The following is a 15,061-nucleotide window of genomic DNA, read 5'->3' as shown; positions in this document are numbered from 1 at the left end:
AAAAACCAAACAAATACAACCACAAATCAACACCACAAGTACATGGCTTAAGTAACTTGATATACTGCTCTTTGTAAGCTTTCAGTTTTACAGTTCACTTAAGATCTTTCCTTATTTTCTTTTCCTCCATTTTTATTCTGGAACATGTGATTTCAAGGTAAACACTAGCAACAGAAATTGAAGAGAAAACTAAAGATACAAAAGCACACACCCACCTTCTTTTGAGGGGAGACGACAGACTCTCCTGCACATTGACATAAATGCATACAGGTATTTCTCTAAGCTCTCATCAGTTTTCTTATGCAGCCTAGCCATAGCTCTGAATTTGGTCCAATCAAACCGTCCCCGTTCAGGATCAAATACCACTCCAAATGTGGACACAACTCTGTAGAAGTCAGCTTCTTCCCTTCTTGTCCACCTTTACCAGCAAGGAAAAAAGTAAATACTGTAATTTTCTTCACCATATCATTCAGTTAGCAGCTATTATTTCTTCTAACTGTGTAACGCATATACCTTTGCTGTCTTTCTATTTTGGCAGCCATCTTTGGATTTAGAGTAACTTCTTCATACGGAGGCTGCATCATACTAGTTTGTACTGGGAATGCTGGCTGGATCTGCTGGGCCTGCCTATTTTTGCTTGTTCTTTGATAAGCTGTTATCAAGCGGCGAAGACGTGTTGTTAAGGCAGACTGAGTTGGCCAATAGATTTTGTCACCTTCCATCATTTGCCCATCTATAGTAAAACAGAGTGGCAGGAGAAAGAAAAAAATTAATTGTTGCTGTTGCCTATGGTTCTACAGTAGGCAATCTAAATACACTTTAGCTAAAAGCCAAGGGAATTAAAAAGCAATTAAAAATTAAGTGTAGATATTTCAAGTTGTGTCTATTTACCTCCATCTGCTATTACTAGATCACCTGGGGATGAAACATCATCCTGTAGAAAAACAAAAGCAAAATAAAGTAAAAAACATATACATCCCCAGGGATTTCGATAATTGTCCACAAAAGGTTCATTCTAACAAATATGACAAAGAACAACAGTATTGTTCTTAACAGCACCAAAATGCAGTTAACAGCATTTTGGTTAAATGGCTAACAAGGCACACAACACAATCCTACAAGAATTTTCTCCTGTTCTCCATGCCCAAATATAGAGAAACAGGAAGTAAGGCTTGTGAATTCAGACAAATATAGAAAAACGTACTGATTTGCTCAAAAAAAGGTGGAAATGTTACATTCTAATGTGTTAAAAGGAGCTATTAATAGATGCCTACTATACCTCTATGTCATCTTTAAACATTGCTGGTGCTGGTTTATACTCTGGATCTTCGACGTCCCTGTTAAAATTTCAAGAGAAAAGAAACTATTTTAATATTTTGAAAAGCTTACGCTCTTTCAGTCACAAACAAAACTCATTTAAATTTAGTTACACACACTGTGTTAAATCTTTTATTTGAAACAAGGAAAACATTCCACAGAACTTTGACTTGAAACCTGCTTCCTCTCTCATAAGTTATTCCTTATGAGTACAGTTGCTAGTATCACTGATTAAGCAAGGAACAAAGGAAGGTCTCCCTTTCTGCACTTATCAGTAGTACTCAAATGGATCTACTGGGGTCACTGGTTAACAGCACAAAAATACTACACCAAGCCGATCAACCTGAAATAGATCTGTAATACTCTGCCTCTGAAAGCTTTTGAACTTCACAACCTAATGGATATTTCTGTTTCAGCAGCACAAAGCACAGTCCTTTCAACACCTGGTTGCTATATTTTTCCTTAACTGTGAAATTCCCGATTTAAATAGTTCAGTTATGGTTTTCTTAAGTCTGCTCAATGTAGTATTCTTCAGAACAATGACACCAAACTAGTATAAAGCCAGCTAAGAAGAAAATGATGACACACAAATTCAGTCTCTGTTATGTTACGGACTCAAAGCATTCATGCCCAGTTTGAAGTACCCCTACCCATCAATATAATCATTTGCTCTCTGCTCAGCAGCAACTGCTTTATCATCTGGCTTGCCAACCCTTTCCAAGAAGCACAGTGCCGGGTCTGCTCTGATCGTGTTGTATTTTTCATAACCTATAAATGAAAAAAAGGCAAAAATTCAATTTTTAAAGTGAACTATAAAAAAAAAAGATAACAGCCATTTGTATTGGGGGGAGGAGGGGAGTACACATGCAGTCATTCGTGTTACTGACCATGTTTAAAAACTCCAATTAGAAGGGATTTGTCTGCCTCTGCATCCCACCACTCAGCAGGAACTTCAGAGTGATCTGGCTCAGGGACCCAAACATCAATTTCACTATGGAGATTCACCAACAGCACCAACATCAGTAAAATTCAGAGGGAGCAACACATTTCTTTCTTTTTCTTCTTTGGAATTTGTATGCTATACAGGGTTTTCAAACTACCTTCTTCAAATACACATAACACATTCCACGTCCAACAAACTAATTCAAAGGTTTTGAAGACTGTAAAGATTCTCAGGATTGAAAAGTTAAATTTTTGATTTCACTTTGGTATTTAAAAGCAACTAAGAGTTAACAAATGTAAGGCCATGCTGCTATGAGGTACATACAATATTGCTATACTGTGTAGCTCAGCTTTAAAAATTGTTTTGGTAACCTAAAGAAACTGAGGAATGCATTTCTTCACTTCTGTAATCAATAAAAACAGTAACACAAGACACATAGTTTGGTAATTTATATTTGACAGAGACCAGTAAGAGAGAAAGAGTATTGAAACAGAAACAACATATCATAATTTTTCTCTGAGTATTCTGGCAACTTTGGGTTGGCAGTTTGAGTTTATAAAACTTAAAGCCAAAAATTATCTGCTTCTGTGTTCAATGGGATGAGACAGACTTCTTTGTGAATACTTATAACAGCTTTCTGAATCAAATTAAAACTTTATATCCACCACAAATTCTTGAAATTTTGAGTGCAAGAATTCCCAGGCAGAAGTACTTCCACAGTTAAGTAAAAAATAACAACGAAATATGCAGCACTTAACCAGAAGTGTGCAGAAAGATGCAAGCAAAAACCCACCAGTTAGCACGTAAGGTATATAATTTCATCTTTCACTTACTTTTTCAGCCTATTTTATTTTAATAGTACTATACATTGATAGGTTTCCCATTTCATAGTAGTCAAGACTTCTCCACATTGAGTAGATACAAAGTGTTTTGTGGACAGAGCAAATGAAAGCACTTCTCCCAGAGCCTAAATACACAAATATTTCCTCACAACTACTCTTATTTAGATCTGGAAAGACTTCATTTTCATTCCATAAGTTTACTCTTAAAATGAACAAGCAAAAAAAGCCTCCATATAGCTCACCTGGCATCAGTTCCATCAAACACTTTTTGAAATTCATTACCAATCACTTCTTGTTTTAAGTAATACAGCATTCTTACTCGAAGCAAGACCCTAAAGGGAAAAAAAAAGAAACATGTATTAGTACTCTAAAAGGTTTTTTTTGCTGTTTTGTCTTTTTTTAAATAACACCAGAAAACTTTCAAACACTTCCTTCAGTTAGGAGAGGAGACAAGCTCCAGTTCCTCCACCTTGCACTTCTTTATTGCTGGTGTTTCGTTACAAAAAACAAAACAAAACAAAGAACCTTTCATCGAGCAGAATACCCCTCACTTGCTTCATAAAATACTGTTAAGAACAAAAACAATATTTCCCTTTTCCTATTCAGAAGATTCCCTTAGAAGTATTTCACTGAGCTGACAATAAACATCTTTTATATTCCTTTTCATTCCTCCTCACTTAGGAATTTAATTAATGTGGCTTCTCCTTGTTTTATCTCAGTTCTTGACTACAGCTATGAAGTCTGCAAGCAGAGTATGACAAGTTTTCTTATAGAGTATTCCTTTATCTAAAATAAGCTCATTCATTGTTACTAGTCAAGCAAGCCAGCTCACATTCTCAGCAGCCTAGCCCCTCGCCATTGAAATATACATATTTTTTTTGTAAAGGAAAACAGAATTATTTAAACACGAACACCTAATCTAATGAACACCATAAAAATTTGTTTCTTCATAGCAAAACAAGGAGCATCTTAAAGTTGAAGACAATGACAAGAAGAAAAAATCTGTACATAAAGAACAAAAAAAACCATTCACACTTCAACTGCTGCTTACTTGTTGCAGTGGTGTTTTATGTGCTTTTTGTATCCTTCATCTTGCAACAGATGTTCTGGATTGTACTTTCGAAGCCATTCTGCTTTGTGTATATCAAAAGTGCTAGCCTGGGTCTTCACTTTTTTTCCTTTTCTTCCTCTAGGCACAGGTGCTGACAGGCCTGTATAATTTAAAACATGATACAGTAACAGCAATAGGTAGGCACAGAGCTCCTGTGACAGTTACTGTTACTAAATCCCACTGCAATACTGTGACCTGCAACACAGAGAATACACTATCCTCACAGCTTCTCAATAGGAGGCATTTTCTCTTTGTTTCGTGTCTGAGAGCATCTCTCAAATACATTTCAGAAACTCAAGACAAACAAGGAGTGGGGGAAATAATCTGTTGTCAACTACAATGACAAAGAGCAGGTTCTTATAAATTGAAATGAAAAGAAAGCTTACACACAGTATACCAACCCATTTGGCACTTTGATTTGCCATTAAAACCAAAGCAAAGCAGAAGTGAAACTTCTTTTTCCATCAATTGATGTAGGTATCTGGAGTAAGTTCTGTACATTTCAAGCAGCACACTTTCAGGCAGCATTTTTAGCTTTGATTACAGCAGTATTCAGAGGGAAGTGTATGTGAAGCTATTTAACTGCAAAAAATACCTTACCAAGATGATTCTGCAACTCTCGTGTTTGCCCATCTTCTGTTGGAGTAATCAGATCCCATATAAAACTTTTTATTTTCTCATCCCCTCTGTAGTGAACAAGACAATAGGCTAAGAGAGCTCGGCAAATTATCTCCACATCCTGTTCATTTAGCTGTCTCTTGAAGCGACCATGTGATAAAATCTCTCTCCATCGACCCCACCTATTCCAAAGAAAAACACACAGTAGCACTTAAAATTCATACACTACAGAAGCCTGCAGGCTTATTTTTTGAAAAGGAAAGCAAAAAATCCTAGAGGAATTCCACTTTTTTCTTCTGTTTAACTTACTGAGTGGAAATATGAAAGAAGTGTCCCCAACAAACTGTTTGAAATTGCTCTAAACAAAATTTGTCTGCTTAGAAGAAAAAATATAGTTTTAGGTTCATTTACCACAGTCATTTATCTTTCCGAGGGGGCGGGTGAGAGAAGACCTAAGAGTTTATATACAAAACTAACACATGACTTAAGTATGCTAGAAATGACTGGTTAGATTTTCAGTTCCTATTCAAACTTCATTGAAATACAAGACTTAGAACTTTTGCAAACATCGTAAATCTTAAAATGCTCAGGATCACATCAGATAGTAAGGAGGCTACATACAAAGTGAATATGCACACACATTTATTAACCAGTCAAGATCCATGCCAGCGTGTCACTCCATAAATATAAGCACCTTCTAAAATGATCATTGTTTCCCAGAACAAAGAATGCTATATGCCATACCCATAGACCAGTAGGTTTTTCTCCACCCGAAAGCACTCCGTTCTTCCATATCCGTTGGAACGGTCACAAGGCCTGCGGAGTTTGGGCTTATCCTCCCCCTCGCTCTCCACTTCAGACAATTCAGCCAGTTCGTCTTTCGTAGCACTGAAGGGCCTTGTTTGTTTTCTAATTCGTGGGGTATCAATAACCAGGCTGTTCTGTAAAATTTCAAGCAAATCTCATTAGAGAAACAGTTGGTAAGTTTTGCTTAAGTAGGTGAATTTACTTTAAAAATGAACAGTCTCTAAAGTTACAAATAGGTCTTTTGCACATCATTGAAGATATCTGTGTATAGCACATATAATATTTTGTGGTATTTAAGATAACAACAATAAAAAGTTTAGTACCATGATGCCAGCATGCTGCTTACAAACCATACTCAATACCTCCTCTGAGCTGAATACTTACACTACATGTTACCCTCTATCAGTAAAAAAGGTCAACAAAACCTTTATGGAACTGACTGCATGGCAATGTCTTCAAGCATTAGTCACAACAAAGACATTATGCCTTTTACTGAGCTATTTTCCAGATTCCAGAACGGGCTTCACAGTCAGAAAAGAAAATAATCAGAATAATTACATCTTCTAATTGTTTTCAGAACTTTAAAAAATAAATATATATAAAATATATCAGAAATGCCCAAACTCTTTTGGGACAACAGGGAGCTAGGAAATTACTGAAGTTATTGGTGGTTGATTTCCTATGCAGAAACTAACCACCACAGAAACAAATTCACATCGAAGTATTAAAAAAAGACACACACCAAACATTCTGCATTGCTAACTAAGAATTAAACAGCAAGGACATACTTGAAAAAAACTGCAATATGACAGTACTTACTCGGCCACTGATAGCATCTATATCTATTTCTGCTTTTTTGGCCCATTTCTGCCAGAAGTTGGGATCATCTAGAGAAATATCAGTCCTGTTTCCAGATGCAACAAAGCTAGCCTGCAAAACATTAAACTAAATCTTACTAGCAGCATACATGAGCATACATGAGAAGTCTGTAGGGTTTGAATGCCCCAGTGCTGAGAAGACTGTGTAACTTTATTCCTACAAAACCTCCTGAGTTGCTGTTAAGCTTTTAGAAGTTACTTAACAGTGCGAAGTAACTCAAAAGTTCTCCTCCCCCTTAATTTTTTCAATTCTGACCTATAATGAATGAGAAAAATTTAATGAACTTTTTGGTACTACCGGGAGAGAAGAACATTAAGCAGCAAGATTATTCTGCTTCTAAGTTTGAATTTAAATTACTCGAATGGAAAAAAGTAGAATCTTTTGAAGAGGCTTATCAGCATTTGAGGATTTAATCTCATGCAAAATTACTCGCTTGAGGGAAATTTCAAATGATTATTTAAACTACCAACAATCAAAGCATGAGAGCATGGAATACGCCACGTTTCAGAAGGTCTTAAAAAAACTAACACCCTGCTTTTAGGAAAAAAGAGAAGATTCTTTTTTCCAACTCTTGTGATGAAAAGATAGAGATGATCACATTCCCCTAATTGGTTCTTTAGGTTTTTACTTAATCCATGATTAGCAAGATACAAGAGATCCTAAATAACACATTTTTATGTATGAATTACACACATTTTTAAAATTGTTTTCTGTCTGCCCTTTTCTTTTTCCTAACACGTACAGAACTATATTGTCAAAGACCAACTTGCTGCTTCCATACCTTGGCAAATGTGGAGCCCCTTCCTTCTGATTCAATTGTGATAGTTTTGGTACGCCGCTGCAAAATTTGGTCGATGTCTTCCTCACAGAATTTGGAGCCCTCATCTTCTTCATCCATAATGGCACCATACGCACCTCTTCGAAGCAAGTCTTCTATTTCTTTTTTAGAGAGTTGTTGGATCTGCATAAATAAAACACGTGTTGAAAAGCCTAGGAAAATCCCCCCAAAGTGATATTTATTTCTTCTTCATTGCAGTGCTTCTGCAACCTAGCTACAGCTTTTATATTCTAAATTAAATATCTAAATTATTAATCATTAAGAGAGAAGTCTAGTTAACAGCTGAAATACTTTGCTATGTACTTATTTTTACATGCACCTGTCTCTGGTTGTAGCTATACTCAATACTGTGATGAACAGAAGGTTTCAAACCTATACTTTAATACCAGATGCAACTCTCATCTTATTGGAGATCCACATATTAATGCAGGAAGACAAAGGGATACAAACGGAAACTTTTCCCATTGTGTTAACTTAGTCATTATTTACCTCATAACTTAAGAGGTAAGAAATAGGGAAAGACTTTCCAGAATAACCGCTACCACACTTATAAGTCATATCAACTATTTTTAGTCATATTAAAAAGGATGGCAGAGAGGCAGGCAGTAGAAAAATGCCAACTTCTATGATTTACAGTAGGCCCCACGTGACTACAAAAATTTAAAAAAAAATTTTTTTAGAAAGTAAGTCTACATACACCACCAACACTGTTTTCTCTTCCACTCATACTCTGTAAGACAGCCTTATCCAGTCCCAATTTCAGACTTGCTCTGTCAAACATCTCTCTTTCATATGAGTTACGAGTTATCAGTCTGTAGACCTTCACTGCTTTGTTCTGACCAATCCTGTGACAACGGGCTTGAGCCTTTTGAAGGAAAGGTAAAGAGCAGTAAGAAATTAGACTATTTAAGAATAAAAAACACTATTTAAGAACAGCATAAGATTCAAGAAGTTTATCATGTTCGAGCATAATCTTAAAAATAACAGTACAAGCTTAGAAAGAAATCAAGTGACCATTTACTTAAACTCCTAAACTTGATTTGCTGCTTTACCATACACCATAATTAATTTCTATATTACTCAGTATATGCAGAATCCAAATCTAGTGCTGTCTTGGTTTTCATGTCATCAAAATCTTTATGAACTCAGATACTGTTGTGCTGCACATGTAAAAGAGTAGTCAGTTTAAAAGAGAAAGTCAGGACCAGATGAAGTCATCTGGGTTTCATCTGTGTAGGCAGAAAGCACTCGTCAGTAAACATTAAACACATGCCTTAAGAACACTTCAGTGTTTAAAAATGATGCAGGTTCAAAATAAAGACTGAATACTCCAAGAGATCAAATTCATAACAACCAAGTTTGACTCCGCAGGTCAATGTTCAATGCATTTACCTGCAGATCATTTTGAGGGTTCCAGTCTGAATCAAAAATTATGCATGTATCTGCTGCAGTCAAATTAATCCCCAAACCACCAGCTCTGGTGCACAGAAGGAACACAAAGCGATCGGAATCTGGTTTGCTGAACCGGTCAATTGCAGCTTGCCTGAGGTTGCCTCGTACTCGTCCATCAATTCGTTCATATAAGTATCTGGAAATTGTCATACAAATGGAAAATTGCAAAAATTTGTGTAATTTAAAGAGTAGAACAGATCTCCTGCCTGCATATTTATTTTTACAGTGAACAAAAGTCATGAGCTAACTTTTATTATCAGAAGTCAGAATGGAGCTTGCCTATTTGTACTACTAACACACATCAGGAAGCTCTAACATCAAATATTTAAGAAAAGTTCTTTGTTCATCAGAGCAATTATCTGACAACACATACCTTTAGACATGTATTACCATGGCATTTAGTTTGCACTACAAACTGGAGGCCAACACATATATTTAGAAGTTTTTCATGTGCTATTTCTGAATCATTGCCTGTGGTACAGAAGCAGGCAGTGTACTTTTGTATTATATACCACATTGTCTGATCTTGATAGGGGTAACCGAATAACCTTTACAAAGAAGTACTTGGTGAGCTGTCATTCAACAAACCACACATGGATTTTGTCAAGAGCAGGAGAAATAGAACAAAAAGAACTTCACAGTACCTCTCGCTGCCTTTTATCAAGGCATCAATGAATTTATGACTTCCTCAACTAAAAGTGGCAAAATTAGAAGCCCAAGGTAAAAATACCACTTCTCTTACCTTTAATAATTAGGAAGACTCCAAGAAAACTTCAGATATCAAATAAAACGCCCCTGTCTTGCTTAAAAAACGGAGTAAGTACCTTCCACAAATTGTAAATGGAGGCTGAACACGTATCAACTAGTCAAAAAGCTTCACAACCATTTTTCTTCTAATCAGGCATAAAATGGGACAGCAGATAATCTACAGGACCACAGGCTACGTGGCAGGCAGCCATCTCCTACAGTCATTAATTCCGCTAAATACGAAGTCTTACCCGCTAACATTTCTAATCAAACAGTAGCATAAAGCAAGTTTCAGTTTCTGTGGATTTCAGAAGGTTGTACTTCTAGATATGATATACTAGTCCAGATGTAGTTATATTAGAAAAGAAAAAGGAATCATTTCATGCTGGATTGTTAAATATTACTATAAAGTTAAGAGTAGTATATTAAACACAAATATAAAATACAAAATACCAAATGTTAGCTCAGTTCAAGTAAATAGCCTTATGAAACCAAACCACAGAATCACAGATTACCTGCAGTTAACACAGAAATACTGCTTTTGGTATGCTGTTTCCCATAACATCCAAAAATACTGAGATCAATAAACTACACAGTATGCACAGTATTACCTTTTATGTATGAGGTAATCCTCCAAAATATCAAGGCAGCGCACCATTTGAGAGAAGATAAGGACCTTGTGGCCTCCTGCTTTCATTTTTGGAAGAAGTTTATCAATAAGAACCAGTTTACCAGCAGACTGGATCATTGCTTGTAGATGGAAGTCTGGAGCAGTTGGGCTGTAAGTTTCTTTAAATTCTCCAAGGATTTTCTCTTCAGCACCTATCAAAGAGTACCTCTTAGTACCTACAGGCATAAGCTACAGAAATCTGTTCACATACATATAAGAATAAGCTACCAAAAAACCCACAACAATGCCTCTATATACTTTATATAACTCTGGTTAGCCACTGCTGGAGACATAATAGGTCTGGATGGACCTGATGTCTATTAAGAGCATCTATTTCTATGCTTTTTGAAGTCTTACACTCCTAAGTAGAACAACACTGTAAAAAAGAACCATCTAAAACTGAGTATCTCTAAATTGCAAAGTGAAAAATACAACTTGTTCAGTGTTGGATAAGAAAGTCATTTAAAAAGCCCTTTTTACAGCTGAGATATTTCAAATAAGACACGAGTCTTGAGTGGTATTTTGAAGACCTTTTCTGAAGTCCCAATCTGACTGAAAACACAGTAAAATTTCTAAGAAGTTCAGATGCATTTTCTTGCAAGTAGGAAAAAGATAAGTGAGAAAAGCACCAAAAACTGACACAGATCATATAATCTGTAAAAGAATATTTTTTTAATAAGTTCACTCTTGATGCTGTTCTTAATGCTGCTTTCAAAGAGGTACAACATTTCCATATCATAATCAATTATAAGTATCTTGGGAAACCATACAAAAAAAGTTCACATTTCAGGTCTCAAACACACAACTGCCTTACACTTTGCCTAATGTCTGTCAAAAATGTTTCCACCTCATCCGATAGCTCTTAAGTAGTTTAAATCAAGTACAGAAATTCAAATTCAAAAACTGAATTCCATTTTGATTTCTCATGTACTTACCCTTGATGAGGTAAGGATGATTACAACATTTTCTGAGTTCCATCATAGTGTTAACCAAATTTGGTACGTTTGCTTGCCCAGCTCCTTTAGATAAGAAAGCAAAATTTTTCTCCAAGATTGCTCGATAGTATTTCTTCTGAATATTAGTTAGTTCTACTTCAATTATAGTCTCTTCCTTAGGAGCCAGCTTTTTTTCTACATCTTCTTTTAATCGCCTGAGCATCATGGGTTTCAGGATAGCTTGTAATTTCTGAACCTGAGTGAAACAAAAGTTTTTTGGACACACGACTTGTAGTTAAATACAAAAAAATTTTAAACTTACACTGCTTTTTATTTCTATCCCTACATAAAATGTTTTCCATGTATGATGTCATCTTATTTTTAACCTCAGATTACTAAAGAAATGTTTGGCACGCTTCAAAAACATCATGCCTACAAACTGCCTATGAAGCCAGAAAATCTCAGGTTTTATTCTTCTCCCTATTCACTTGCTATATTTACAAAATCTATCCAAAAAAGGTGAAAATAATTTAAATTTTGCAATTTAGACTCCGTTTTAAAATTTATCAGAGTATTGTTCCAAGTAATGTCAGTTTCTAACTATTGCTAATGCAGTAATGGTTAATATACAAACTAACAGTTTCTCCTACATGTCACATGCTCAAATACTCAAGCTCAAGATGAACTAATTCAACGTGCAAACCTGCTCCTCTGTTTTAAGGTCTCCAAATTCTTGCATGAATGTTGATTCAGCAGGAAAACGCAATGGTTCAAGAAAATGAAGAAGACTAAATAACTCTTCTACTGTGTTCTGCAGTGGTGTACCAGTTAACAGCACTTTATGTTCCTACAAAAGGAAACAAAAATTACATGAATTACATGCAAACGCTTGCTACGAAATTATCATGTCTGAGCGTCATAACCTGACATTAGCAGCTCTGTATTTTACTAAATACTAAATACAGAGATAGATGGATTAGTAGTAGATGAATAGTAAGTATTTTCAACCAGCTTTTCTTTAAATCTTGTCTTCCTTCATCCATAATGAATAAATGAATGCTTCAACTTGGCCCGCAATTTTCATACAAGTATAATCGCCCTCTCTGCACACTGAGAAAAATAAACACTAAACATATATCAGAAAGCAAAATAACTTCTGACAACACATAGCGATGAGCGGATCAAAATAAGTCAAGTTTGGAGAAAAGAACAATCCAAACCCAGTCATGGAGCACCTTGTAGCAATGCTCCAAAAATCCTAAGACTCACAGTAGTAGTTGCTTTTTGTAAAGCTCCCAGAGTATCAAGCAAAATCCAAACTGCAGGATTAGATAATAAGCCTGCCTTAGCAAATTCCAGGAGTTGCTTAGCACTATTTTAAGATTAAGGAGACCATATTAAAGGAAGCCTTCATGGTAATCAAAACAGGCTTCAGAACAGTCTCATCACAAATAGATTCTGCTTACAGTTAAAGCTGAGCATTCTTTTTTTTACCCATCAAAACCACACAACCATCAGGTCTCAATAGCACATACATTTGAAAAGACTTTCAAGAACCTGCCTCTTCACAGAAAGACTGCTTAAAAAGTCTTTTCTGACAGGTAAACAATCTTGTGATTTATCATATTCTACATCATTTTACAGAAAACAAGTGGAATTAAACAACAGAAGTGAAAAGCAGTACTCACAAGGTTCATCAATTTTAGTCCTTCTAACAGTTTGCAGTTTCTGTTTTTCAGTCTGTGGGCTTCATCAATAATAACACATCGCCACTCAATTGCATTTAGCTCTGGACAGCCACCAAGAATCATTTCAAACGTTGTGATAATGGCTTGGAATCTGTAGGTACCTCGAACAATACGTCCCTAGAGATTCATCAATGCAAAATTTGTTATGTTACATTGAATCAAGTCAATTTAAAGATCTTGTTGACATTTTACTCTAAGCTGGATACCAGATTTTATATTATAACTTAGCTTGTCAGCCTAGGCTGACGTTAACTGCGCAGATCTTGTATCTACATAACATCAATAGGAATTCAGTATTATCTAACCAACAGTATTTTCTAACCACTTATGAATTTCTAATAGTTTCAGAGGATGCATGTAGATAATACGACATTTTTAATCCTGTAAAAATCCGGAAGGCTGACAGAAAAAAATGAGTCAACCCATCAAAATGTGACAGCAATATGACAGTTAGCACTCACACAGTTATGTACGAAAAAATGTCAGCTGACAGCTAAACAAACACTTCTAACCTAGCTAGATCAACTACATTGCTCTGATAAAGAATACAGAAGGCATTCAATATGACAGATAGTACACAGCAATTCACAGGGAAAACATTCTTTTATTAATTTTAGCTACCTAAAAATAAGTTTCTGCTTTACCAGTAATATAGAAACGTGATGATTCTTTTTTTTTTTTAATACCTGCCTACGTAAAATATATAAAAGAGGCACAAGAAGACTAAAAAAAAAAACCTATGAAATCCAATTAGATAATGTTAACGTGAAGTAATAAGAGAAAAGCAAACTGTACACAAGCAAGGCTAGTTTACAGTAATGAAAATAGCAGCTATATAAAGGAAACAGTTTAATCAGCTCTATTTTTGTTCTTACTGCTCTTCTCATTCAGACTCCAACTGCAACTATCTGCATACACATTAATCTCCACATGTTATCTGTATCACTTCTTTGATTGAAGAACTCCTCTCAGCATACCAAAGCATCATACATCTTGCTGCAACCACTTCCACAAAATTTACTCAGTAAGAATGAGACAAAGATTTAGAGAAATAAAAAGCTTAAAAAAACACAATGGGAATGTAAATAGGCTTTCTGTAAGACATATGTACAGCTAATATAAAGTGAACTTTTCAACCCTACTACGTGAGATGTAGCTTGGGAAAGACAGTGCACGTAAGTGATGTTACGATACCTGGGAGTCCCTGAAGTACATTTCATATTGCTGAATCATCTGCCTGCTGATCATACTTCCATGGTACACTACAACATTAAGGTCAGTCCACGTGCGAAATTCTCTTTCCCAATTTGTTATAGTGGAAAGCGGAGCTATGATCAGAAAAGGCCCTCTTATACCAGACAGGAGGATTTCATAGAGGAATGTAATTGACTGAATGGTTTTGCCAAGACCCATTTCATCTGCTAAAATGCAATTTCGTCTGAAAGTAAAATACATTTATTTGTTATTCAGGTCAAAGAAAGTACAGTGCTCAAGCTGTTACTCAAAAGGACAATTTATAAAACAAAGCTCAAATATAACGGCTCAAAACAATATTCAGAATGGAGGTACTGCAACAGACACTCATACGTTCACTGGTTTTGGTGAAAGAATAAGTTAATGCACAAAACCACAGTTTTCAATCGTGTTTAGCACTGGCAAAACCTCGGAACAGAAGGTTCCATGAGGTTGTCTTAGAGAAAATATCATGAGGTTATTTTTTTGGGACCACATCTGCCCCAATTTAAAGAAATTCAAATCAATCAGTTTTCCTGTAAGCACGCCCACCATAATGAATCTTCTAGTGATCAATAATCTCCATACAAGTCACAAATACAAAGCATCCCAGCTACCATTACACAAACAGGATGAAACAAAGCATCAGTGCCAAACTTCCCCTGAATTTCCAAAACCAAAACTGAGGCATATAATCAAACAACTATGCAAAGAACCACTGGGTGCTCACGCTCAGCCACATATTCCAGCTCTTCACTCTGTTAGCATGCATGCTCATACAGCTATGGAGAGCATGATTGAGAATTGAAAACATTTTTTTTGTAGATCATGCAATTATGCAGTAAAAATGTTATAACTGAAAATATATCTTCAGTGAATTCGACTCTTTTTTGATTTGTTTTCTTTTATTCCTGTTGATAA

At 35.7% G+C, this 15,061-nt stretch overlaps 1 protein-coding gene across 7 annotated transcripts in view; it reads right to left on the bottom strand.

The window, feature by feature from the left end:
- CHD9 (chromodomain helicase DNA binding protein 9) overlaps nt 1–15,061 on the bottom strand; it is a 79,088-nt gene that overhangs the window by 12,439 nt on the left and 51,588 nt on the right. For all 7 annotated transcript variants that reach the window (XM_042876902.1, XM_042876901.1, XM_042876904.1 and 4 more), the window contains 19 exons: nt 14,102–14,345; nt 12,848–13,024; nt 11,863–12,006; nt 11,160–11,415; nt 10,166–10,376; nt 8,748–8,943; nt 8,053–8,220; nt 7,299–7,478; nt 6,458–6,568; nt 5,576–5,772; nt 4,814–5,013; nt 4,154–4,313; nt 3,345–3,434; nt 2,205–2,308; nt 1,968–2,085; nt 1,280–1,337; nt 892–934; nt 514–733; nt 216–418 (listed from right to left, as the gene is read on the bottom strand). In XM_042876902.1, the coding sequence (XP_042732836.1) occupies nt 216–418; nt 514–733; nt 892–934; nt 1,280–1,337; nt 1,968–2,085; nt 2,205–2,308; nt 3,345–3,434; nt 4,154–4,313; nt 4,814–5,013; nt 5,576–5,772; nt 6,458–6,568; nt 7,299–7,478; nt 8,053–8,220; nt 8,748–8,943; nt 10,166–10,376; nt 11,160–11,415; nt 11,863–12,006; nt 12,848–13,024; nt 14,102–14,345 (3,080 nt within the window). The remainder of the gene's footprint in view (nt 1–215; nt 419–513; nt 734–891; nt 935–1,279; nt 1,338–1,967; nt 2,086–2,204; nt 2,309–3,344; nt 3,435–4,153; nt 4,314–4,813; nt 5,014–5,575; nt 5,773–6,457; nt 6,569–7,298; nt 7,479–8,052; nt 8,221–8,747; nt 8,944–10,165; nt 10,377–11,159; nt 11,416–11,862; nt 12,007–12,847; nt 13,025–14,101; nt 14,346–15,061) is intronic.

This window comes from Lagopus leucura, unplaced genomic scaffold (genome assembly GCF_019238085.1).
Source record: "Lagopus leucura isolate 7727_CA_CO unplaced genomic scaffold, USGS_WTPT01 Super-Scaffold_100017, whole genome shotgun sequence".
NCBI lineage: Eukaryota > Metazoa > Chordata > Aves > Galliformes > Phasianidae > Lagopus > Lagopus leucura.
This window is presented reverse-complemented; position numbering and strand designations above follow the sequence as displayed.